Source organism: Panicum virgatum, chromosome 2K (genome assembly GCF_016808335.1).
Source record: "Panicum virgatum strain AP13 chromosome 2K, P.virgatum_v5, whole genome shotgun sequence".
NCBI lineage: Eukaryota > Viridiplantae > Streptophyta > Magnoliopsida > Poales > Poaceae > Panicum > Panicum virgatum.
In genome coordinates, this window is record NC_053137.1 from 68,680,392 (window position 1) to 68,705,648 (window position 25,257).

The following is a 25,257-nucleotide window of genomic DNA, read 5'->3' on the forward strand; positions in this document are numbered from 1 at the left end:
ACCACTACACTACACAAGCACTTGTGACTCTATAAGGTATGCTGGTCTTTTATATTATCTCCGAAATTGATTTATAGGGGCGGGTGACGCCATCAGTTTCCACCGGTTTCCGGTCAAACCGGTCCAGTAAACCGCTACCAGACCACGCCGGTTTGACCAGACAGGTCGGTTTATTTAACCCTGGCCATCACCCGCCCCTACAAATGCATTTCTAGGGGCTGGTGACGCCATCACCCGCCCCTAAAAATATTTTTCTATTTTATCTGAAAATTCATTTAATTGTTTACATATAGCAAAATAAATTAAAAAATATGAAACTTCTACACTATAGTTATTGTGAACTATAGAAGTAGAAAAAAATATGTCAAGTATATTTCAGTGTATATAAAGGTTAAGATTGTAGAAACCTCAAAGTATAACTTGAGTTATACGAGATACTATATAGTTATAGCTATTAGAGAACTTATAATAATTTTTTTGGACCACTAGATGACCTTAAATGAAAAAGTTATCAACTACAAAGTTCTAGATCTCGTCATTCTCTACAATTTTGATATAAAATTTGACTTCATCCGAGATCATATGAAAAAGCTATGATTTTTTTTGCGAGAAACCATTTGTAGGGGCGGGCCATGCCATCACCCGCCCTTAAAAATGCATTTGTAGGAACGGATGAGGCCATGACCCGCCCCTACAAATGCCACTATTTTTAGGGGCGGTTTATGACATCACCGGCCCCCTACAAATGCTCTTTTTAGGGGTGGTGACGCCATGAACTGCCTCTGAATATGACGCTCATTTTTAGAGGCGGGTGAGGGGGTGACCCGCCCCTAAAAATGCTTTTTTTAGGGGCGGGTCGGATGGTACAGTAACCCCGTTCTATTTGTGGCAACGTGTGAAATTTTGGTCCGCCTCTGAAAAAAATCGGGGTGTTCCTATAAATTATTTTTTTAGTAGTGGTAATATATGACTAGACAGAATCTACGCCATGGATGTCATTCAGTTGGTAATATTAATACTATTAAGATATTTGTATGAGATATTATTATAAATTTATCATTCAAAACATTCATTTTAGTATTCCTTGCATTGTACCATCTCAGATAATATTGACGTAGACCGTAAATGCACCTTATGAGGGGGTGCGCGAAGTGCGCATCGAGTTCTAGCGCATCTAATGAAGCTATATCTAGTGGTGACGATCTAGAAGAGCAGGAACGTAGTCTCGACACGCCAGACCATGACTTGTGAACAGTTGGAGTAATCAGGGATGGGCTTTGTTTTGCTGTAATCCTCCATCATCAGACGTTGCACAAACTTGATGGAATCCTGAACAAGAACAACCACGCAATATAAATCGGTCATAATAAATAATCACATTATATTACATACACCTTTTATTACTAGTAAAAATAATCGTTAAAATATCATCAATTATTAAAAAATATTCAGTAATAGCCCGTCGATTACTGAACTATATTAAAAAATTGTTTAGTAATTATGCTCAGTTTTGCTATTTGTTTCTCTCTCAACACACACAATATTAAGGATGGCAACGGGTCGGGTTCGGATCGGGTGGAGTCTCCGAGCACCCAAAACCGAAACCCGAACCCGAACCCGAAACCGATTCGGGTGGAAATCCATCACCAAAACCAAACCCGCAGATACCCGAAACCCGAATGGATACCCGAAATCCGCGGATAAATATACACATATTCACATGTATAAACAAGAAGGAACAAATAATAAATATTTTCATGAGTCAACTTTCAATAAATTTAATAGTCTAAGTAAACAAGTTATCATTAAAATATTATAAAACATGAGTTTTAATTCCAAATGATTTATTTCGAATATCCATTAGATATCCACGGGTGAAAACCAAAACCCAAAACCGAACCCGAAACCAAACCCAAACCCGAACCTGAAAACCATGGGCGAAAAACCAACACCAAACCCGAAACCTGAAAAACCAAAACTCACGGATACCCGCACCAAATCCGATCCGCTGCCATCTCTACACAATATGCATGGGATACCGTACCTGCGATTGGTCGGGCTCGGTGGTCGGGAAGCGGTCCCACCTGGCAGGGTCCCAGAGCAGGTTACTGGCGAAGGCGAAGCTGTGAACAGAGTCATCTGACGTGAGCGATGGCGTTGGCCTGGTTGTGAACCTGCTCCCCCCGCCGGCATCGGAGGAGGTGGTGGTGGGGGCGGAGAACCACCCAGATGCAGCAGCGCCACCGCTGCTGCAGAGGGGCCCTTGGATGGCCACCCTCCTCTCCTGCTCCCACACTGTCGCCACGGGCCACGCACCAAGGGTCCTGCATTATTACTGCGCATTAGTACTGTACTGTACTGTACTGTACAACATTATTGGATCGGAGGAGTGGCCACCAATCGGAATAGTTAAAATCTACTAATCTGCCCTCCTCTCCCCGCGTCTCACGCGCCAAAAACGGACGTGTGTCGATCAGCGCGTCACGGTCGCGGCGAGAGAGTGCAAGGGAGCACTGGAAGGTGAGGCTCCCCGCACCTCAGAGGCACATGGTAGGCCCCACCTTATCTCTTCTCATCCCTCTCCTCCGTTCTCCCTCCCCCGGCTGCTCTCTCCTCTTTACCGTCACTCAAATTTCTACTGCTGCTCGAGCTCAATTCTGCCGACGGCAACGGAGGGCGCAGCGGTGAGAGAGGCGTCGTCGAGCGCTGCGCAGGCTGAGAGGTCGAGCGCAGTGAGGGCCAGGAAGGTAAGCAGGACCTGGGCAGCGGCTTGCGGCGGAGCGGATGCGCCGCGCTGTGCGACTCGGCCTCGGCACGCCCGAAGGCGCGGCTAGCAAGGCGGCCCGACTTGCAGTCCCGCGGGTCGCGCGTGCTCGGCAGCGCGTGCGCGAGCAGGTCCAGCGACATCGCGTCCATGCCGGCGTCGCCGCCGGTGGAGCTACCGGAGGAGTCGTGGCAGAGAACCCCCGCACCAGCGTACCCAACCCTAGCACAATTTCCCATCGCATCTCTCCTCTTTCTCTCTCCCCGCCGCCGCCGCACCATGGTGCTCGCTGCGCTCGCCTCCCTACTCGCCGCCGTCATTGGTGCGTGGGCCGTGGGGTGCCCCACGAGCTCGCCGCAGTTGCTGGAGCGCTCCTCCATCCACCTACTGCGTGGCGCTCCCTGAGGTAGCCTCATCTCCTCCCCCTCCGTGACTCTCTATCTCCCGTCTCTTTTTCCCCCCTTCTCACTTTCCACTCCATCTCTCTCTGCTGCTAGGAGGCTTGGGACGCGGCTCCGGCGCCCCCGCCGAGGTCAAGCATGGTGGCGCCCCAGGGGGGGTGCAGCTTTAGATGGATCCATGGTGTGGACGTGCTATTGATTCGTGAGGATCTCGGCGTCCACGAGATCTCGACATAGTGGCACCCTCGGCTCCGGCCTTCTTTGCCATGGCCATGAAGGATCAGACATCGATGGGGGTGGGGATCTGGTGTTCGGCAAAATCATATCTCAGCGAGAAATATGGCCTTGGCCTGGCTTTGCCCCCTCGATCTGTGATGATTAGTGGTATTTGCATTGCTGCATTCTGGATAAGGATCTGCATTGCTGCATTCTTGGATGTATGGTGGCAAGGAGATCCTGTATTTCTCTCATGTGCCCTCAACACACCATCCCATCTTCTCTCATCCCCTCCACTTCCTGCGATCCCTCCATAGCTTATGTTCTATTTCCTGTACAGGTGTGTTACTGACTGTTATTCTTTCAATTAATTTTTTAGGATGTCATGCATATTTTTTTTATCTTAGGTCAATGCATTTTTTTTAATGTAGGCACTCTTCCATTGCTCTGTTTATTCAAATAAACTGCTTAATAGATTAGCTGTGGAATTTTTATTCCCTCATATACGATATCCAGTGACATGGTTGGACAGTGCTATTGGAATGTAGCTAAATAATGTTTGCTGTCCTCACCGTGGAAGCTGGTAATACATCAGTTGTTCATAGTTTCTATCTTGACTCGTGCTAATGCATAACTGTTCCATTTTTTATTTTAAGAATCCTATGTTTACCAATGCCCATGTGGTTCATATATATATGTTATTCTGCTTAATATTTTCACTCAAGTAGAATTGCAATGTAGGGTACAGTTTTGTAGTTAAGGCAAAGTGAAACCATTTGACTAATTTGAAGCAATTTTTTTCAATGAAAAATATTTAAGCAGAATTCTGGTAGCTGTTAACCACTTGGCCAATGTTAATTGTTTAACTGCCACCATGAGGTAATACTAATAATAATCTCCTTGCTTAATCTGATGTGCATAGTCCTGTAAACACCTTAGTAAGATATCAAGGACAAAACAGCACCCACATGATATATGTGAAGAATTATCCTGTGGCTGCACCCTCATGTTTGGGCTATTTGATCAGCGTGGTTGCTTCTTGCTGGTAACAAGCTACAGGAAACTTGAATTTTTTGCTTGCAGCACAGCAAGCAGGTTGAGTTAGATGAACCATACAAATTATCGAGTGGAGATAGGATGGTCCCAATTTTAGACAAATACCTTTTATGAGGTGATGTGCTAACTAGATATTTGATTGAACTTGAGATGTACAGTGCTTTTGCCCATGTCGTTTGTTCTTCATCCAAATCACGTCTCTCTGCCTAATGGGCACTGGTTGTGATTATTTATCATTGGTATTGTCTTCCTAATTTTCTCTTCCAGTCTGGTTTCTATCGGTGCTTCAGGTCTGATATTGTCAGTTAGTATCAGTTACTCACCTGTGTTTAAGCATTGGTGTTACTACCACAGTGCGTGCCTCATTTGTTCATTTATTTCCACCTCTGCTAAATAAAATCTTGCTTGTGCTCTTTTCTTAGAGATCCTTAATGTATCATTCTAATGGTTGCAGCTCGAAGACTTGGATGCTAAGGAGTGTATTTCCTGATCCTAAGGACAAGGAATCAAAGGATTCTTTTCATTACTGGTAGAACTTTAGATGCTTTGTCAATTCAGGTGTTCTCTGAAATGTGCTTCCGAAAGATATTTTCCATTGTTAGTATTGATGGATGCTCAAATGGAGATCACTGTAATAGCCAACTTCTCTATCCATATTTAGTAAGTAATATTTTTGAGAAAATACTTGCCACTGTGATGATTGGTTGTCTTTTGAGAACCTTATGGTTGCGAACTGTTTAGTTTTTCGTTCTTTTGTCTTGAGCATTATGAACCTACATTCGGATCATACTTCTAATCTGTTGCCCAAGGTATTTTGATAGTCATAAAGTTTGATGGCAAACTAATGGAGCGTACGTTATCAGATTAATTTATGGAGACGTGCTAGACAAATGTAAATAATTTCTTTTCTTCAAGTCACTGCTGGTGATGTTTATTGAGATGCCGGACAAACATGCAGTGCGTAGGGGAGCCTGGTGATCGGATGTCTTGTAATATTCATATTCAGATGCCGGATACACATCTGATGGCTAAGGTAGCTTGGTGCTCGGATGTGCTGTAATATTTATGATTCATATGCCGAATAGACACTTATATTAATATGTTGATGATGTGCTTCCTCCTAGATATAATGTTTTCATATTAAAATGCATATAATTTAATTGTCGCTTTTTACCAGTTAGTATTTGATTGTTCAAATTGTAGGGCGCGAATCGCGCACCAAATGTTCTAGTGATATAAATTCATGTCATGCATCTAGCATAGTAGTTCATGGACCATGCCCTGCGGCCTGCCGACACGAATTATTAACTTCACTGCTGGTGCTGGACTCAAGTCTCTATCCATTCATTCATGCACGAGCTTGGTTTTGCAGCTCCACCGACAAAACAGTTGGTTGCATCAACAAACTAATAAGGCTAGTCTTAATGGTTAGTTTTATAGAGAGTTTTAGGACATTAAATCATATGCCACATCATCAATTTTGCTGACATGACAATTTGATTAAAAAAAGAGTTTTATGAGAGAAACTCATCTAGTACAGTTACCTAGTTTACAGTTTTGGTAAATGCACCATAAAACTGTGTACTAGACTGCAAGTTTAATAATAAAGTGCTTGACTATTAGATAAATTATTAAAACCAAGCTATACAATAAAGTCTTTTATTTATCTATAAGAAACTTTTTATTTCATATTCCATCTTTTTTCTAGTCCTCCTCACATTCATTCAATTAATAACCCACCAGCATATACCTTTGTACCCAGCTTGGTGCATGAGCCAAACTCTCATCTCTCTTCATCAAATTAGAATTTATTTGGCTATAAACAAATTATTGTATCAAAGCAGATCGAGCGATCGAGAATGAATTATTGAAGATCCAGTAGTATATGATAGTCCCAGAATTAATTAATATAATACATATGTTACATATATATATATATATATAGATAGATAGATAGATAGATAGATAGATATATACACACACTTGCTTGTAATAATTGCCACCTGATCCGCCGGAGCTGCTCGAGAAGGCGGAGGTCGAAGACGTCGGCGAGGCCCGCGAAGAAGACGACGCCGCGCAGGCGGTGCTGCTCGATGTGCCCCAACGCGACATTCCGCTGGTGGTGGCGCTCCTCCTCCCAGGCATCGGACGTCAAGTTGTGGGCGTAGGTGAGGTGGCGGTAGACGACCCCCGTGCGGCGCAGCAGGGTGGCCGTGGGAGGCGCCTCCCGCGCGGCCTCCACCACCAGCCACAGCACGGGCGGAGACACCAGCCGCAGCGCGTGCGCGGTGCGTGTCAGTGCCGCCGACCGCCGCTCGCGCTCCGGCGACAGCCCCGTCGTCGTCGTCACCACCAGCAGCAGCTGGGGGTGGTGCGGCTCTTCTTCCAGGTGCTGGTGCTGGTGGCGCGTCGTCGTCTTGAGCTGCAGCAGGGCTGCTGTGTGGTTGACCGTTGATGGCGCGGACTGCCCGGAAGACCTGGGCGTTGGCGGCGTCGGCGGCGGCGCGGGAGGCAGCGTCGGCCCAGTCGGAGGGGCGAGGCCGGTGAGGAGACCGAGCAGGAAGCAGAGGCAGGAATGCAGCATCGCACGGCGGAGCAGCAGGGGGCGCTTCTTCTTATTATTACTAGTAGCCGACGACGACGGTGGCTGCAGCGGCTTTGTATTATTGTGGTGCTTGGGCGACGCCATGCTTGTGCTTGCTTTGCTTAAAATCAATGAGCATCGGATCGGATCGATCGACTGAGATATATATATATATATATATATATATATATATATATATATATATATATATATACACTGAGATTCATTATATATTTGCGGCCACTGCACGATGACGAGTCCAAACCCACTACTGTACCAAATTGGAATTACCTTAGCGGCCATGATTTTTCTTCGTGACCGAAATGAAGCCGACAAAAAAAATATGATTTTGTTGATGGTAGTGTGTTGAGTAACCTAGGAAATATATATTTCTTAGCGGATGATGCCAAGAAATTTGCTCATTTCCTCAGCATTTTTCTAGACCGCCAAAAAAATTGAGCATTTTGTTAACCGTCTTATTGAGCAGCAAAGGAAATGATATGTTTTTTGGCAGTTGGTGGCCAAGAAAATGTTACACATCTTGCTTATTTTCACCTAAATATATACAAGTGTTTGTATGTTGTTATGTTTACTCACACGCGTATGACAGTCGAACATGGGCGTAGACGCGTAGTGGTGGCACTCAAACATGGATGCAAAAGAAAAAAAAAATCTTGGCGCTAGAGAGGATTGAACTTGAGTTTTATGTCAGAAAACAAAAAAAACAAAAAATGAAGTTAGAAAGGATTCAAAATGGAAAAAAAATTTAAAAAAGCTCTAGAATGGATTCGAAGCAGTGACTTGATGGTATTGAGGAACAATGCCGAATCCTTTCATCACAGCTCCCTTTTTGTGCTAGCTCTTGGGTTCAATCTTTCCTTTTTACTATGATGAAGCAGAGCTAAAATTGAGAAAATGGAGTTCGAACCCACAACCTTCTCCTCAACAAAAACAACAAACAAAACTAAGCTGCAGGCTGCAGCATCGTATAGTTAAATGAAAGCGACAAACGAATATAAAATAAACATACGGACAGCTATACTCAAACATTTATGGTCGATCTTTTTCTTTTTAATCTAGAACTAGATTTGTAATTGCATGTCTCCCTCGGATGAAGTTCAAATTTGATAGTTTTTCTCCAAATATTTCTAAAATCATGATATTTCATTTAATAATGTTTGTTTGTATGCTAATTATTGTTTTCTTTCACCTGAGTAGAGAATAGAAAAAAATATGTCCATGCATAACTATTAGTGATGTAACTTCATTTTTTCTAGCATGATGGTAAATATAAGATTGTATCCAAATTTGAGTCTGCTCAAAACGTGTTATAAGGTATTCAAATCTTAAAGTTTGAGTTGAGTTATATGAAATTATGTGATACAGATATTCATTTGTGAACAATGTATAGCTCCACACTCTTAGAACTACTTGAATTTTTTATGGCAAGCTAACATAACAAAATGCGTTGTTAGTTTAAATTGTAGAATTTTCTGACCAAACTAACATATTATTATAATTATTCTATGGCAACTTGGAGATAGAAGTACGAATTATACATAGGAATCAATTGAACTATTGATCTAGCTCTACAATATGGGTTATAACGGAACATATAAGGCTAAATAAGGTTTTATATAGTTTTTTAAATCCTATTCGAGATACACGTAGTTTAGTTTTGAATTACTTTCGATAAGCATCAAGAAATTCATTTAAACGGTAGAAAATAGAGAATCAATTCCATAAAATGTGAAACTCCTACACAACAAGGTATATGCAGTCTGTTTCATGTAAAAAATGTTTGGAATATAAGACATAATTCGATTTGCATCCAACTTCATAAGTTTTTGAATTTAAATATATCTCAATTTAAATGATAAAAAATGTTAACAATTTTGTCAACGGGGGCAAAAAGCCCTATCTTGGACCATTTTATGCTAAGGCCCGACTCCTGCTGCTCGTTCATCTTTAAAACAATGATCTAGATTGATCCTAAGATTTATATATAACATGTGTACCGGACAGTACCCCTTCGAAACCCTAGCCATTTCTATCTCCCTCCTCTCGTTGCTCACCTCCCCACCCCCACTCAGATCCTTCGGCGCTCACCTCCGTGGCTACCCCTCCTCCTGCCCCCTCCTCCGTGGTCGCCCCTTCCTCAAGATCACTCAAATTTGCACTGCCCCCAGTTTGTACCCTCCATTGGTACCGGCGCCGCCCAGTTCACCCCCTCACATTTTCATTCTCTTTGTTCCCTTTTTAGATCGAGCAAGAGCTTGCTCGCGCGGGGGGAGTGCTCTGAAAGGTCCCTGATGTCGACTAGAGGGGGGTGAATAGTCAAAACTGAAAAAATTCAACTCTTGAAACAATTTTGTCAGTAACCTTCGGAGTTTCCTGCTCCGGAGATTTCAAAGAAATGTCTGGAGATCAGCAAATTCCCATGCTTTATGGGTGTTTTTCCGCTACTTCTCTTCAGATATCTGCAGACAAAACCTTGCCAAAGAGTAGATCAAGAGCAAACCCTAAAAGGAACAAGTTTGAAACAAGTACTCCAACAAATCACAAGAAATAAATACAAGAACTCAATGATTTGTTTACTGAAGTTCGTTTCCAAAGAACATACACGTATCTGCTGAGGCACCCAAGAAGTACACTTACTTCTTGGGCTATCTTGCCTCACCTTAGTAACTAAGGTCACTAAGGGCTCTTACTCAATGTCGGGGTTGTACAAACTTCTCGGGACACACCACAAGCTTGGGTGCTCGATGGAAAATGCCTAGCCGGCTAGGAGCTTGAAGCTCTAAGAGTAACAAACACGAAATCCACCAGCTTGACAAAGAACGAGGTGCTTAAGAGATGGGAAATCAGCTTGCTAGCACAGTCACTTGCTCTCCCACAAGTTTCCCTTTAAGCCCCTTACTAAATCTCACTTAGAAGCAAAGGGAAGTGAGTTTTGGGGTTCTTTAATGCTCAGGACAGAGGTATTATTACCCCATCAACCATCAGTCTGAGACTAGTCCCAGACTGATGGTTGACGGGGTGGTGCATCGCAGCATGATAGGCTGGTAGAACTGTCCAAATCTTAAAATAAAGATGGAAGGACATGCAAGCCTACCACCTCCTATCTTATCCTGACATGCATGCACCTACTACCTAATCCTGACGTGCATGCATGCATGTCCCAAGACAAGGACCACCGACCAACATCAATGGAGCAAGTATGCATGCATCCCGAGATGTATGCCCATTAAAAAGGGTACATACATATTAAAAGCTATCTCTCTCGATTTTGTCCACTTGCTGCATGGGCTCCAACAAGGTGAGAGTGGGCTCCTCCCACGCATAAGCACACGTGAAGAATAGTGCATGCATGCATATGCTGGATGGAAGTATGCGGTAGATAGATGCACCTGCATGCATTGAAGAAGGAAGCCCATGCATGAAGGGCACGTGGCCTCGTGGAGGTCATCTCACCTATTATCTACATATGTCCCAATGTGGGGATCCCTCTTGGATTATGAGGGATGAAACCTGGGGCAGGGGGAAGGGGGCTTCTTCTTCCCTCCTTAGATTCCACAGGTCAAGCATGAGCTCTGTCAGGTATCAATATTAGCAATACCCAAAGCACGGCATAAGTAGGCATGAGCCTGGGTCAATCCGGAAGGCCGGGGCATCAAGTCGGCCCGGCGCGACCTCTCTGAGAGGGCTCTACCTCGCCCGACCTTTGACCAGGGCCCACAACGACCCGTGTCCACTTACTGACGAGGGGAGTGGACGAACAGGCGATGGGACATGCACTAACACTACTATAGTGCGCGCTTGCCAACCGAAGCCTACAGAGTGACAGATCGTAGGGTAGGGACGTTCCACGCCAATATGGGCTTCCACGTATCTTGCCCCGCAGAACGCGCACGGGACGGACCCGCCCACGGAGGAGGAGGGCAGCGACGACAAGCCCAATGGGGCCTACAATGGACAATGGCGGACCTAGGTTTTCGATATGGGGTATGTCGTGCCAAAATTTTCACAAACAAAATGGTATATTCCATTTTCTAATTCGGTAAAGGATAGTAAAATTCACCAAGCATTTCGAGACACAAATAAGAAATAACATATTATCTTGAATTCAACAATTAAAAGAAAAAAACTCGACCTGTGAGAGGCAAGTCGCCCCCAGAGCGTTAATGTAAGAAGATCTCTCACGCAAGCCCCGAGTCTCACGCAAGCGAGAGAATTTTTTTAATCTCAAACTGAATTTTGCTCCCACTAGTGGTCGAACCCAGGACCTGAGAAGTACTACTAAGGCCACATAACTAAAGAAGATTACAATATTACTTAATACTACTTGTCTTATCTAGCCTACAATGTCTAATAGCCATAAAAGTCTCCATTATATCATCTTCTTCCACTTCAAAGAAAATATCCCGCTCAATTAATGTGACAAGCCAATTATCCAAAACACTATCATCAATCTTATTTCTCTTCTTGGTTTTGACTAAACTCAAAGCTGCAAATACATGGGCTAATGGGCTTGAAGATATATAGAGATTTTTTTACATGGACCTAGCCTAATTTTTAGAGTATGCCAAGGCCCATATGGATCACCTTGTAGGTCCGCCCTTGGCGCCAACAGGAGAAGTGGGCCCCCAAATCCAGAAGCTCCAGAGGAGATCCCTTTTGCATAAAGACATGAAGACACTTTCTCTCTCTTTCTCTCTCTACATGTTGTACATCGGTCCTTTCCCTTGACATATAAAAGGGAAAAGAGCGCCCTCCGCGCGGGGAAGAATTTTGAGATCACTTCCACACACTTGCACGCCAAACTCTCATTTCCCAGCATCGCCAGCTGAGGCCCAAGAGCAAGAGCACGAACACAGACATACACATCAAAGACTTGGGACCCCCATCCCTCTCTCGACCATTTGTATCCCCTACTATAAACCAGTGCAAGATACACAAGCAACAGCAAACTAGATTAGGGACATTCTATCCGGACTAGTATAATCCTTGTGTCTTCTTTCATACCATCCGCATTGAATGCGCAAACCACGAGAATCACTAGCAGGTGGCAAAAAAAACACCGACAAGTTCTCTCCCTATATATTCTCATATTAATACACAACCACAAAATATATAGATAAGTAGGACGTAGAGCTGCTATCCTTCAGGAGGCCTGAACCTGGGTAAAATCTATGTGTGCTCACCACTTGTGCTATACAAGAGATCGGCGTGTTCAGCCCCAGGCCGAATCTCTAAACGGGCGTTCTACGAATTCCTGCTTGGGATATTCACCCACCGACAGTGTTGGGCCATATACTACACTAAAGTGGGCTTAAACAATGTCAGTCGGCCCGTCTGCCCCAACTAAGTTGAAAGTGATTCCTCTACAGCAGCGCAGTGTCATTAATGTGTGAGGATAGGTCCACATGTCAATAACCTAACTGCACCATGCAGTACTACACCTGATCGTCCGTCGGGTCGGGTCGGGTTTGAGTCGGGTTGAAAGAATCATGCGATTGGATTTTTCATCCCGAGCTCGGCTGACAGCACGTGATCGGGTAAAATCCAATTTTTCATGTATAACTTTTGGATCAAAGTTTTCCATTTTGGCTAGAAAATTTCAGCTCGAGTCAAACCCATACATTTGTCGGGACAGTGTGGGTCAGGTTTCTTCGGAGATCGGATCAGGGTCGTCGGGTCGGGTGGCTCAGTACCGCTACCGGACTAAGGTAGTGTTTCGTCGAAGAGTGCCGGTGTTCCAAAATCACCGGCTAGTAAACTTGTATATGCGTCACAGGATCGAATGGTAATGTAAGAATGAGATACAAGATTTATACTGGTTCGGGCGGAATGTCTCTACATTCAGTTCGAGCTCTCGTGCTCTTGCACTCAAGTTTGCAGTAGGGATTACAATTGGGCGAGAGAGGAAACGGGGGTCCCAAGCCTCCTGCTGCGAGTGAGTGTGTGCGTGTGTGTCCGAATGATTCGGGTTGACTTGTCGCCCACCCCGGTCCGTACAGGGGAGTGGGACGGCCACGTCGTCCCTGATTTCCCGGGGTCACGTTTGTTGACCGCCTTTTGACTGGGGGAGGCCCCTTTCACGGAGACTTGTTGTCGCAGGTCTAGCGGGCCCCTCCAGGGGGTCTAGCGGGCCCCTCCAGGGGGAGACGGTCTCCTCTTGCGAGGGTCAGGTGAAATGGAACTCCTCCGGAGAGGTCGGGCGAGGCGTAACTCCTTCGCGGAGGTCGGGGTCGGGCGAGGCGGGATCCTTAGGAGAGGTGTGGGCTGCCCCCTTCGTGTCGGGCCGCCCCAGATCGCTGGGCCTTGACCTGAGCCCAACTACCCCGTGCTCCCTCTTGAGCTGTGACCCAGGTGGTTAGGCACTTTGACGGACGGTGTTAGGGTTACCTATTATTTTTATCCTCAACAAAGAGTGAGGTGGAATGGAGTGATTCCATTCTTCATTTTAGGGATGAGCTTGTGTCAGACCCGGGGTAGCAGAACTGCTCACATGCGTGGAATATTATAGAGTAATGGATAGCGCATGTGAAAGGACCTTAATCGCGTGATATCGCCTAGAGGGGGGTGAATAGGCATTATAAACAAATCCTGCAGATTAAAACACTTAACACAAATGTCAGCCACCAACCGGTCAAACCGGTAGGACAGACCGATCAGACCGGTCCTAGACTTAGAAATGGGAAGCCAACATTCACACTAGTCAGACCGGTTGAGCAAACCGGTCAGACCGGTTCAACGCAGAACCTGCAGGAACAAAGTTAATTCTCTCCTTTTTTAGCTCTAGCACAAATACAACTGGTTGTAGTGCTTCTGTAGGTGTCAATGAATATATTCCACAACCCTGCACACACAGAAATAGCACAACCGAGTAGATCGAAGTGGAAGCACAAATAAAGCTAGAACACAAAATGTGAGGCAAATCAAATGAAGATGATGCAAAAAAGACACAATGATTTGTTTCACCGAAATTCGGATTCACCATGTTCACCACGTGTTAATCCTACTCTCCGTTGAGGAAGCTTATGGCGACCACAAGGTCAAGCTATCTCCTCCTTTCCACTATATGATCATGTGCCCTCGTGACACACAATCGCTACTGCAACAAACCTACCGCTACTCACCACAAGCTTGGGAGGTAGCCGGCAACGCCTAGCCGTCTAGGAGGCTTCACCTCCAAGAGTAACAAATGCTTCAACAAGTTGGCGACGAAACCGCAAGTGCTCAAGCTAGGGCTAATGCTCTCACTGCTCAAATGCTCTCTTTTGCAAAGGTTTCACTCAACCCAACTCAAGGATCTAATCTTGATTCACTCAAATCTCACAAAGAGAGGTTGGGGATGACTTCTCAAGTGCTCTCACAGCTCAGAGATGGCTCAGAATCACAATGGCATCAGCAACGACGAATGGGTGAGGGTGTGGGGTATAAATACTCCTCTCTCAAAAACTAGCCATTGTTCTGTCAGTGTTAGACCGGTTAGACCGGTCAGACCGGTCACAGAAGGTTTTCTGCTCCCAAGTGTTTCTCTCTGATTTTTCTCACATGGGATAGCTATGAGCACTTTTGGTTATGTAAAACCACTGATGTTGCATCCCCCTTGATAGTACGACATCCTATACTCAAGTTCACACAAAATGACACACACAACACTTGAGTTTTTATGTCTTGATCAAGCCGAACTTCTTCAATCAATATCTTGATATCGTCAACATCCTTAAATTCAGTGAGCATGCCTTCTTGAGCTAGTGACTTTGAATCTTCCTTCATATAAGAATGAAATCCATCTTTGATTCTCAAGTCACTTCCATTTTCTAAATAATGACACTCTTCAACATAGAGCTCTCCATGACTCTAGGATCTCCAGCATTTTGACCCGTATCGGTTTCCTTGCTCCCCCCAAGCCGATGCTTGCGTAGCCTCTTGAAACACGCCTCTTGGTCCTCTCTACCTTTATTCTAGCCGTCCATTTTGAACTTCACATTGATTTGTGTCATGCATGAAATCTTCTTTATCAACATAAATTCACCATTTTAATTTCATATGCAAGCCTTCCAATTTGAGACAACATATACACATTAACTCAGGTCTCATTCACTTTTCTCTTGCTTGCTTCCCTTGACAACAATATTTTTTTTCATATGACAAGTCATCCCAACTTGAGACTATACAACAACATATTATGTCTTATTCACATAACTTTTGCTTGTCATATGAATTCCATCATAAGTCGAACAAGCCTTTAATAGATATTTGAGCCTTCATATCAACCATGAATACCTTACTAATTCATTTTTCTTTCTCATTCTAGCTTGTCACATTTAATGATTACCAATGGGACATACACATTTGCTTGCAATACATGAGCTATATCATTCCACAAATTAAATCCTTGCTCATAATCTCATGCAAACAAGTTAGTCCGTTAATCGTGTTGTCAATCAATACACCAAAACCCACTATGGCCTAGATACTCTTTCAGCACGGATGTACCTTACCTCTCTTGTAACTACTCGAACAGCAGTAGGACTAGTTAATGTACAAGGAAACTACCCAATCTTGTTGGAGTTAGACTCTAGTAGTACTCGGCTATGACTTTCCATGTAACCCAGTCACCCCAGACTATATAAGGGCGGGCAGGGACCCCTCCATAAAAATATTGACACCTAAGGCAATACAAATAACCACACAGAACCTGTCTAAATATTTATGTTTCTTGCACCATCGCGTTTTGATCTTGGCAAGTCCCTGCTTACAATCAATCTCCTTGGGGCATATACCTCGGAGAGCTTGGCGGTTAAACACCGATAGCTTTCTCCATACTATATGTTTAATTGGAGGAATGGAATAGCTCCATTTCTTGTAAGGCTGAAGGAACTAGGATCCAACTATCATCACTCCGTCAAGCACGATTACATGGGGTCCACATATCGGTCGCCCAATCCTATCCCCTCCTCTCTTGCACCCTCTTCTCCCTTCACACATCGGCCGCCTTCTCCCACCCCAACGCCGCTCAAGCTTCACCTTGGCGGGAGCCCGAGCTCCACCCCGCGCCACCCGAGCTTCGCATATGCCACGCGGGAACCCGAGCTCTGGCCCTCCATCCCCTCCATGCTCCGCGGAAGCTTCACCTGCAGCTACGCTCCACGCGCTCTGGCTGCGTCGCAGAGCTCCATGCGCGCCCGCGTCTTGCTCCATGTGCTCTGGCCGCGACGCCGAGGGGTAGAGGGACGGGCGGTGGCTCCATGCGCTTCGGCTTCGCCATCTAGGGCCCACGCCACCGGCGTTGCAGGAGCGCCGCTGAGATCCACGCGGGCCCATGCTGCTGAGGGCCCGCGCCATTGGCATTGCAGGGGTGGCGGCCTCGATGCAGCATGGGGGGAGGGTAGGCGCCTGATGAGGACATGACAAGTATGCATACGGCCAAATATGGTGAATGGTGTGAAGATGAAGGAGACCAACAAGGTTTTCCAAGTCGAGAAGAAGACCCAAAGCTTATCTGGTTCGAGTCCCCAAGGTGGAGGCCCAAAACAACTCAAGTTCGAGTCCACCTCGGAGTCCAGGAGCAGCCCGCACCAAAAATGACGTCCAGGTCGCATACAGAGTCTGTTTTGGACGTTCTTTATATGGATGGAAAGATAATTTCAAGGATCTTCCAATGGCACCAGATTCAGGCCCAAATTCATTAGGTATCAATGGGAATCATCAAAACAATATGATGTCTAGAATCTGCCAGGGCGCTGCGCCGCCGTCTTTTGGGCTGTTGTCCCATGTATCGTGTCGGGCCAAGTGGCCCAAGTGGTGGGCGCCCCCTTGGCCACCACCAGCAACTCTAGGACGTCCCTTAGGGTATAAGCTTAGTAGCCGCCGCCTATAATGATGGGGTTTTGTTTAGTCTTGTATTTTCCTTCGAGGAACAGACATTGCATCGTTGTATCTATGGCGACAAGTCCTTATACATTAATTCAGGCCCCCCGTTCTTGATCTCCTCCACTGTGTCGATTAGTCCTTTGGAATTGAGTTCTTGAACCCCTCTTTCGATTCGCTTCATCCATATTTGCAATATCAGATTGCGTGTTTACATCTTCTTGCTTCTGTTCTTCGATTCGCTTGCAGGAAAAACCTTTTCGGCGAGGTCAATCAAGTTGTGCTTGGTTGATAACCAACGGAGCAGTGGTGTAGCGGTTGCAGGGTTCGAATCTTGCTGATTTGAAGCCGGATTGTCAACGTCGAGATCTCCACCAATTGAACGTACCCTTACCTCTCGGAAGATCGGGCCTACTCCTCATCAGCGCCTGTGATGGAGCTAACACCGTCCAAGTGGGATGAATGCGTTCGGTCGATTTTGTGTAGCGAGGTCGTCCTGGTATGTGAGGATATATTCTTCACTAGAGCCGCTCCATTCGACCCGCTCTTTAACCAAACGCATGACGGAACGGGACCATCCTCGTCCGCTCCTCAACCAGACGCACCTAGGGCCTATTTGGGAGCACTCCACTTTCAAAACCACCACTCCACTCCACTCCACCCCACCACTTGTAATCCATTCTATTTGGGAGAGCTTCACTCCACAAATTTCAGGGCCTAGTTCCGTCTACCTCACCGGCCTAATGAGCAAGCAGCGGCCTAGCTCATCACATCTAAACTCCACTCACTTCCTTGCATGCCCCACTTGTATGTTATCTTCTACCTCCCCCTCCACCCTTCCTGTTCTTCCTCCCTCCTCCCATGTGTGCCCCGAGGGCCAGGGCGGGCACGATGTAGAGCTAGGCATGGCAGAGGCCACCGCTGATGTGCCCCTCGCCCGCGCTGAGGTCACCACCAGCGCACTTCGGGGCGGCGGCACGGGGAGGAGGGAGGACCAAGGCCGCGGCGGGGAGGCAGCCGCGGCGGCCGCACCTCACGCCCACCCCAGGCCAGCCACGTGAATGAGTGTCACGGCGACAATGGGAGGGGATTGGGCAGGCTGCAATGGCGTTCGGCGGCGGGAGTGGCCACGAGACACGAGCTCGGGTGGTGGCGTGCCGAAGGGCGGAGGCAGCCAAAAGAATCACTTGTGTCAGCTCCATTAAGAACTGTTGTCGGGTCGCTTGATGAACAGGATGTAACAGTAATTTGCCACTGATTTTGGAAGAAATTATCGTTGTCAGCTGACATTCGACAAACAGCCGTGGCTTCGCCCCTGTGTACCGCTGAGGCGACGCGTGTGTTGACCAAGAATAGAACATATTGAAACATTTTTTCTAATGAGTGGCAGTGGTGGGTAATTTTATCCAACTTCACCAACTCCAAGAATTGGTGGAGCACCTCTTGAGGAGCTCCCGAAAACGGAGTAGTCAATTTTTGATGGAGTGAAGTGGAATTGTCTGTGATGTTTGGATATTTTATTAGGCCTTCCGCAGTGTGAGCTTTGAGTGATGTTTCAAATAGAGAGAAGATCTAAGCATCACTTCATACACTACAACTACCAATCTTGAGTGATGCTAGTACCAAAAAAAAGATGGGAGCGGTGCATGTAGAGGCATTGATTCCCATGAAGTAAACAAATAAAAAAAATCTACTTTTTTATATGTACTCATCTGTCATTCTTTACTATTTTTGAACAATTTTTTTCGTTTATTTGGTGAGGCTCACAAGTGATGCTTCATAAACTTTAGAGTATGTACACACCCACAGTGCTTGTTTTCTTCTCGAGTTCTCGAGGGAGCCAAATTTCTCTCTGATTCTCTCTCTCTCGTCTTGCCTCGTCTCGTCGCCTCGCTTCATCATCACTCCACTCCCCTCCTTCCCGTTCGTTCCAAGGGACGAGAGCTCTCCGTTCCAAATCGAAACGATTCGCCCCCCTTCCCCCTCCTCCAACCCCAACCCTAACCCTAACCCTAACCCTACCCCCGCCACCATGTCCGCCCACATCGACCTCAACAACTCCTCCTCCGAAGCCCTGCCGCCGCCCAAGCGCGGCCGCGGCCGCCCCCGCAAGAATCCCCCGGCCCCCGCCCGCCCGCGGCCCCCGGATCCCGACGCCCCCAGGGTCGGCGGCTTCGCGCCGGGTGACATGGTCTGGGGTAAGAAGCTCACCCATGCCGCATGGCCCGGCCTCGTCTACTCCGCCGGCGGCAACGGCACCGGCCACCACGGCCAGCTCCTCGTCTCCTACTTTGGCGACAAGGCCTTCGCCTGGTGCGACGCCGCCGAGCTCAGGCCCTACGAGCCCTACTTCCCAGTCGCCGAGCTCTACGACGACGGCGGCGACGACTTCCACGCCGCCGTCGAGGCCTCCCTCGACGAGTTCTCCCGCCGCGTCCAGGACGCCCTCGCCACCCCCGCCCGCCCCTTTGTCCCCGCCGATTTCCTCGCCTCGCTTCACGACCTGGCCGCCGATCGCACCAGCTTCACCAACAGGGTGCAGGCGGCCATCGCTAAGGCGCATCTCAGGGCATTCGATGCCTTCAGGGCTCTGCCGGACCCCCCCAACTACACCATGGAGCTCGGCCTGCTCCCCCTCACGCCTACCAAATCCACCACCACGGATGCTAATGACGACTCCGCTGCCGCCGCGTCCAGGAGGGGCAGGAGGAGGAAGCACGAAGCTGTCAGGGATGACTCCGATGAGGACTGGGACCCCAGGAAGAAGGGGGGCACTGACTCTGAATCCGACCTCGGTTCCGACCGCAAGAGAGGCTCCAGGGGCAGGAGCGCTGCTGCGCCTCGTGGAAGGCCACGAGGGAGGCCCAGGAAAACCGATGCCTGCAGGGACACGCACCTCATGGATTACGAGATGGAAGACAGACTCCCGTATCCGCCTGCTGCTGACATGCTGCTTCAGCTTCTCTCCGTTGCCGCTGATCCTGTCAACGGTAGCCATGGCTCTGTTCCTGTCATCGTTAGCTTCTTCTCAAAGCACAAGGACTCCGAAGCGCCCAGTGTTTATGAAGATAAAGAGCTGCTCCAGACTTTCGGTTGCAAGCAGGGTAGGAAAAACTCAGCTGGGAGCATGTGCCCAGCTACAAAGCCAGAAGCCGACAACCATCTGATCGCTGCGGATGGTCAGAGGGGCCGAAGGAAGTCCGCGGGGAGCTTGTACTCAGCTAGGAAGGCTGAGGACTCATACTGGTGTGATATCATCATCAGCGATTTTGATGATGGAGATAGTGATTATGAAGGGCGCAAGAGGAAGCGCCACCCTCACAACACTAACAGGAGTGTCAATAAGAAGATGAAGCAGGAGGAGGCACCTCAAGATGAGGCATCTACAGATCATCCTCCGGCAGATGCAAATCATCCGGCTTCTGCAGATTGTCCGATGGATGTGAAACCTGCAGATGGCCCAGCAGCCTTGATTTTACATTTTAGCAGTCCAGAAGCTATCCCTTCTGTGGATGACATCAATAGCATATTCCGCATACATGGACCTATCGTGGAGAGTGAGACTGAGGTCACTAAGAAGTCGAAGATTGCAAAAGTAGTTTTCTCTAGGCGTGATGATGCAGAGCGGGCATTTAGCAGTTCGGGAAAGTACAGTGCATTTGGTCCATCGCTTCTCACGTATGAAATTCAATACTTGCCATCTGCGCCTCAGGTTTCTTAAGTGCTGCGGTCTGAACTTGATATGCTGCAATTCAGAGGTACATGTTCTTTGACTGATGCCAACTATATTTCCTGATTCTTTTGCTTATCAAATTTGCATGGTGTGAATTCAGGAAATGCACCATGAAGCCTGGAGCAATGGAGCATTAATTGGTGTACCTGACCTAGAGTTAGGATTGCCCACTGACCAGGTCACATTAGTCACTGAGTGGGTGAGCAAATTTTAGGCTTTCTGCAGATACATGCCTGGTAGTGTGCTTGGTATCAGAGTTAGCTTTTGTTGAATTATTAGATGTTAGAGTAAACCATGCGCCGCCTCGTATGTTAGCACCTTATCCTTTTTGTATTGCACAGCTGTGGATCTCTCTATTATGTGGTCTTTTTAGCAGACGCATCCTTTTTATTAGCTCCTGATTCACTCTAATCCCCATAGAATATTGTGCTTCATGTGTTTTTGATGAATGTGTCTTGGCTCTTTTGGTGCGTTCTACAAGGAATGTGGGAGGTTACAAGAAGGTGAAGTCAGTCATACAGAAGTTTGGCAAAGTGATAGCAATGTGTGGACATGGACCAACCATGCTCTTGACGAGTTGTGTGTTGCCAGATTGTACGTTCATTTCATCTCCACGAGATTGTTGTACGTCTGGGACCGTGCAACTGTAAATATCCTGACGTGCTTGTCAGTGCAGCTAACATTTTGTCCAATCAATAATGGATGGGCTCGACGGGCCCATGGATGGGCTCGGCGGGCCTGTCCATGGGTTTTCTTTTTTTATTTTTTCTGTTCGATTAACGGAGGCGGGCGTTCTAACCGCCTCCGGAGCTGATGATTAACCGTGACGGTAAGCTGGAGGCGGTTTCCTATGCCCGCCTCCAAAAATCTAAAACAACCGCCTCCGAAAATAAATTCTGTAGTAGTGCCACTCGTGATCGTCGTGATCCTACTATGGTCAACTACAAGAGGGGTGGGAATTCTGTTGAGAATCTGAGATACAGTGAGGACCCTAGGGAGGAAGAGCGGAGTTTCTTTGGTGATGCTCGCTTTTGGTTTCCTCATCAGGCTGATTGGTATGATACAGTCATCATGACCATAAAGCATGTCACCACAGAAATGAAGTGGATTGATTGGAATTACTTGAGAAGGTTGGATGCTCCTGTCAAAGATATGGTTGATGCAGTATATACTCGTTGTCAGGAGTTGGATTTGGTGGATATCATGAGCTTCCAGTGTCATTGGAATGAGGAGGTGGTGGCACAATTCTATGCCACACTCTTTATTGAGGAAAATGGGAGAATTATTCATTGCATCTTGGAGGAAAATGGTTTACATACAATATGGCTGATTTCAGTATCTTGTTTGGGCATACTGGAAACTCTGTCTTCTTTGGTGGTAACTATATTGTGAACCGCGATGACTCCAAGTTAGACTTGCATGAAGGTAATAAGCTTGAACCTTCCAAGATGCATTTCATGTATGATAGAGCCTATGGGGATATAGTCTATGGACAGGTCAAGGGACTCATTCCTTATTATAGACTGTTCAACACTTTGTTTCGGTTCACTCTCACTCCAAGAGGGGGTGATTCTGACAACATCTCCCATAGGGCAAAGAACCTGCTGGCTCAGATGGCTCCAGGGAAGCCCAAGTTTGCTGTTATGGAGTTTGTTTGGAATGAAATCTTGGAATGCTTATATGATTCTACAAGTGCTTGTCACTATGCTCCGTATATCTTTCATATGATCAAGACAGTGACACAGCTCAACATCTTGCATAGTAACCTTCATACACCATATCGTACAAGCAAAGGCAAGATTGAGAAAGCACTCCATATGGGACTCACAGCACTGGGATCGAGCCGTTGGGAGAGTTTGTGCCTATCCATCTTCTTTTGCTCCCGGTGCTCTAGGTGCTTCATCTTCTCGGGCTGCTCCTTCTTCTCCTCCTGCGGGTCCTTCTACTTCACGGGGGTCGTAAGGCTTCCAAAGCAAAGAAAAGCAAGTTGACCATGATTGTTCAAGGTGTGTTTGCTTGCTTCAATATGTGTCGCCAGAATGCGCAGGAGATACGTGAGCAGAGGAGGCGTTTGGATGAGGAACTCCTCTAGTTGGAAAGGAGGCAAAAAGAGATTATCACCAAAATTGACCTTCCTCACTCCCCAGTTCGTGAGCCTTGGGACTATCCCACTCCTCCTAGAATTTACAACCCTTGGGATGACTTTATGCCAACACAAAATCCTCTTGGTGATGATGATATTGAGCTTGACTACGGCGGTCAAGAAATTCCGGGTTGCGATGATGAAGAACATGAAGCAGGAGGTGATGATAATGCGACCGAGTCCGATGGAGATGGCGATGGTGACAATGATGAGTAGCTCTTTTTTTAGCGCTTGATGCCAAAGAGGGAGTGAATTTGGTTCTTGTAGACCTCCCATTATCTATCTTTATCGTGTATCGCTTTTATTCATGTATGGACATCTAAGGAACTATGTGTTGGTGTTATGTGTGGTGTGTGCCACATGAACCATTTTAATTTGTAAGACTTAATTGGTAGTGTGATGTTGAACTTGATATCTATCTATTGTGTGATGCCTATGGATGGATGATGTAATATTATTTTTCATTTTATTTGTGTGTTGATCTTATCATATGCATCACGGATATGTTCTCACACTAAAGCACATGTTTGCAATGCTTTAGGGGGAGTTTACTTAAATATGTGCATTGGCATTTGAGGCCACTTTGAGATATTCATGCACATATTTAGGGGGAGCCATCCTATCTCTTGATTTACAATTCACGCATTTTATTCCTCCTTTTATGAGCCCAAATTGGTATTGTCATCAATCACCAAAAAGAGGGAGACTGAAAGTGCATCTAGGCCCCTAAATTGATTTTGGTGATTCTTGACAATCACAATTTGGGATATGATGCTTTCAATAAGATGTGTGCAGTAATAAATGAAAATAATCAAGAAGAAGATGAAAAGAAGGCCCCCAATTCAAATTCATTGTATGGTGGATTCTATCGGAGATTTAATTCTATTTTTCGATTTGAAATTGAGTATAGAACCACCGTACTATCAAGAGGGATGCGTTTGATTGATCTAGGTCATTAAAGTGATTTACTGTGATGACTTATACACTTGAGAGACACGTTTTATACTCACAAAAACAAGTTGCACAAATATTTCTTCACTAGCCGAATGATCCGGCCCTAGGCCGAATGATCCGGCCTGCACAGCCTGTTCGGCTCTTGTCATGGCCGGATGATCCGGCCCCTGCTGTTTGTGAGCGCCCGAACCTCTCTGTCCAAGACCAGATGATCCGGCCCTATCCCGGATGATCCGGACCTGGAATTTTCTGTACATTTCTTCTATCTAAAATAAAAGAATTTTGAGTGAAACGGATGATCCGGACCTAAGCCGGATGATCCGAACCTGAGAGTTTTCGAGTGTGTTTTAGCCTATTCTGTTGCCAACTCGAATGATCCGAGGTTACCCCGGATGATCCGGAACTCACATAAAACACACATAACGGTCACCTGCGGGGGTGGGGGTATAAATACCCCCTCACCCCCCCCCCCGCTCATTTACTCCTCTCTCCACTCACGACCAACCCAGCTCCAAAAGCATTGATTCCTCCACTCTCCTCAATCCAAAAGCTTGATTCTTGCAAGGATTCACCTAGGGATTGAGAGGAAGTAAGATTTGGGAGTTGGTGTGTGAGCACTTCGCGAGCTAGCACTTGTTCATCTCAAGAAGCACTTGAAGCAACCTTTGATTCGTCGATTCGCGTTCTTTACGCTTGGAGCTTTGCTCCTAGACGGTTAGAGGTGCTGGTGAGCTCCCATTTCTTTGTGGTTGAGCCTCCGGAAGTTTGTATTACCCCTTCTCTTCGTGAGAACAATAGTAAGTGACTCAATCCTCCTACGTGGCTGATTGGGCGAGGAAAAAGGGTTATAGGGCAACCCTACTCTTTGTGAGCACCTCAACAGAGACGTAGCTCCTTCGTGGAGTGAACTTCGGTTTAAATCTTGTGTCCCCTTTACTTTTGTTCTTCATATTGTTCTTGAGCTCGTTTTGACCCGATCTACTTTTTAGTAGCATATCTCTTGTGTAGAACTTGTTCCCAGGCTTGTTTACTTCATTTGTCAACTTTGTATTCAAAGAGAATCATCAAAAGCTAAGTAGATTTCAAATCTCGTACAAGATTCTTTCTTGCTGTCCGATCATCCGACCCTACGCAGGATCATCCGGGCCTGAGAAGGACCGGAAGATCCGACGTAAGGCCGGATCATCTGGACCTGGCATTTTCCTGCCAAGTTTTTTAGGAAATTTTTAACCAGGCCTATTCACCCCCCCCCCCCCCCCCCGCCTCTAGGTCTAGTGTCGATGCTTTCAACTCTGGAGATGGGTGGGATCTGATCCAAGTGAGAAATCATCCGTCCATCCGTCCATCATCTAAATAAATTCTAAAAGCTGTGGAGGTTCTTTCCATGAAGTTGACCTGCACGAGTTCATGATGATTTGGAAAAGAAAAGAAGGTTGAGCTTGATACTTTCTAGTAGCAATTGTCAAAAGGTGCCAACGTCGCATATGTCTTGTGTACGTAGCAAGATTAACAGTGACCATTAAC

The 25,257-nt window shown here is 46.4% G+C and overlaps 1 protein-coding gene, 1 long non-coding RNA gene and 1 pseudogene across 4 annotated transcripts; 2 read left to right on the forward strand and 1 right to left on the reverse strand.

The window, feature by feature from the left end:
- Positions 1–1,074: 1,074 nt before the first annotated feature.
- On the reverse strand, positions 1,075–7,159 carry LOC120694940 (annotated as a pseudogene).
- LOC120694941 lies at positions 2,557–5,130 on the forward strand. Of its 2 annotated transcripts, none has more exons than XR_005683706.1 (2): positions 2,557–3,170; positions 3,262–5,130. It is a non-coding gene; the product is annotated as an uncharacterized LOC120694941 (long non-coding RNA). The 2 variants fall into 2 exon arrangements; XR_005683707.1 differs by having other exon boundaries at positions 3,265–5,130.
- Positions 7,160–18,734: 11,575 nt separating the features above from the next.
- On the forward strand, positions 18,735–21,287 carry LOC120694942. 2 transcript variants are annotated; one of them, XR_005683708.1, is made up of 3 exons: positions 18,842–20,661; positions 20,737–20,835; positions 21,118–21,287. XR_005683708.1 is itself a non-coding variant. In XM_039978275.1 (2 exons), exon 1 carries the CDS (start codon positions 18,936–18,938, stop codon positions 20,622–20,624), a length of 1,689 nt encoding a protein of 562 aa, XP_039834209.1. In that variant the 5' UTR covers positions 18,735–18,935; the 3' UTR covers positions 20,625–20,661; positions 20,737–21,053. The 2 variants fall into 2 exon arrangements, 1 of the variants encoding a protein (XP_039834209.1); XM_039978275.1 differs by lacking the exon at positions 21,118–21,287 and having other exon boundaries at positions 18,735–20,661; positions 20,737–21,053.
- The last annotated feature ends 3,970 nt before the right edge of the window (positions 21,288–25,257 follow it).

Coding starts and splice junctions, on each gene's coding strand:
- LOC120694942 (XM_039978275.1), top strand. CDS start 18,936: ATGTCCGCCCACATCGACCTCAACAACTCCTCCTCCGAAGCCCTGCCG.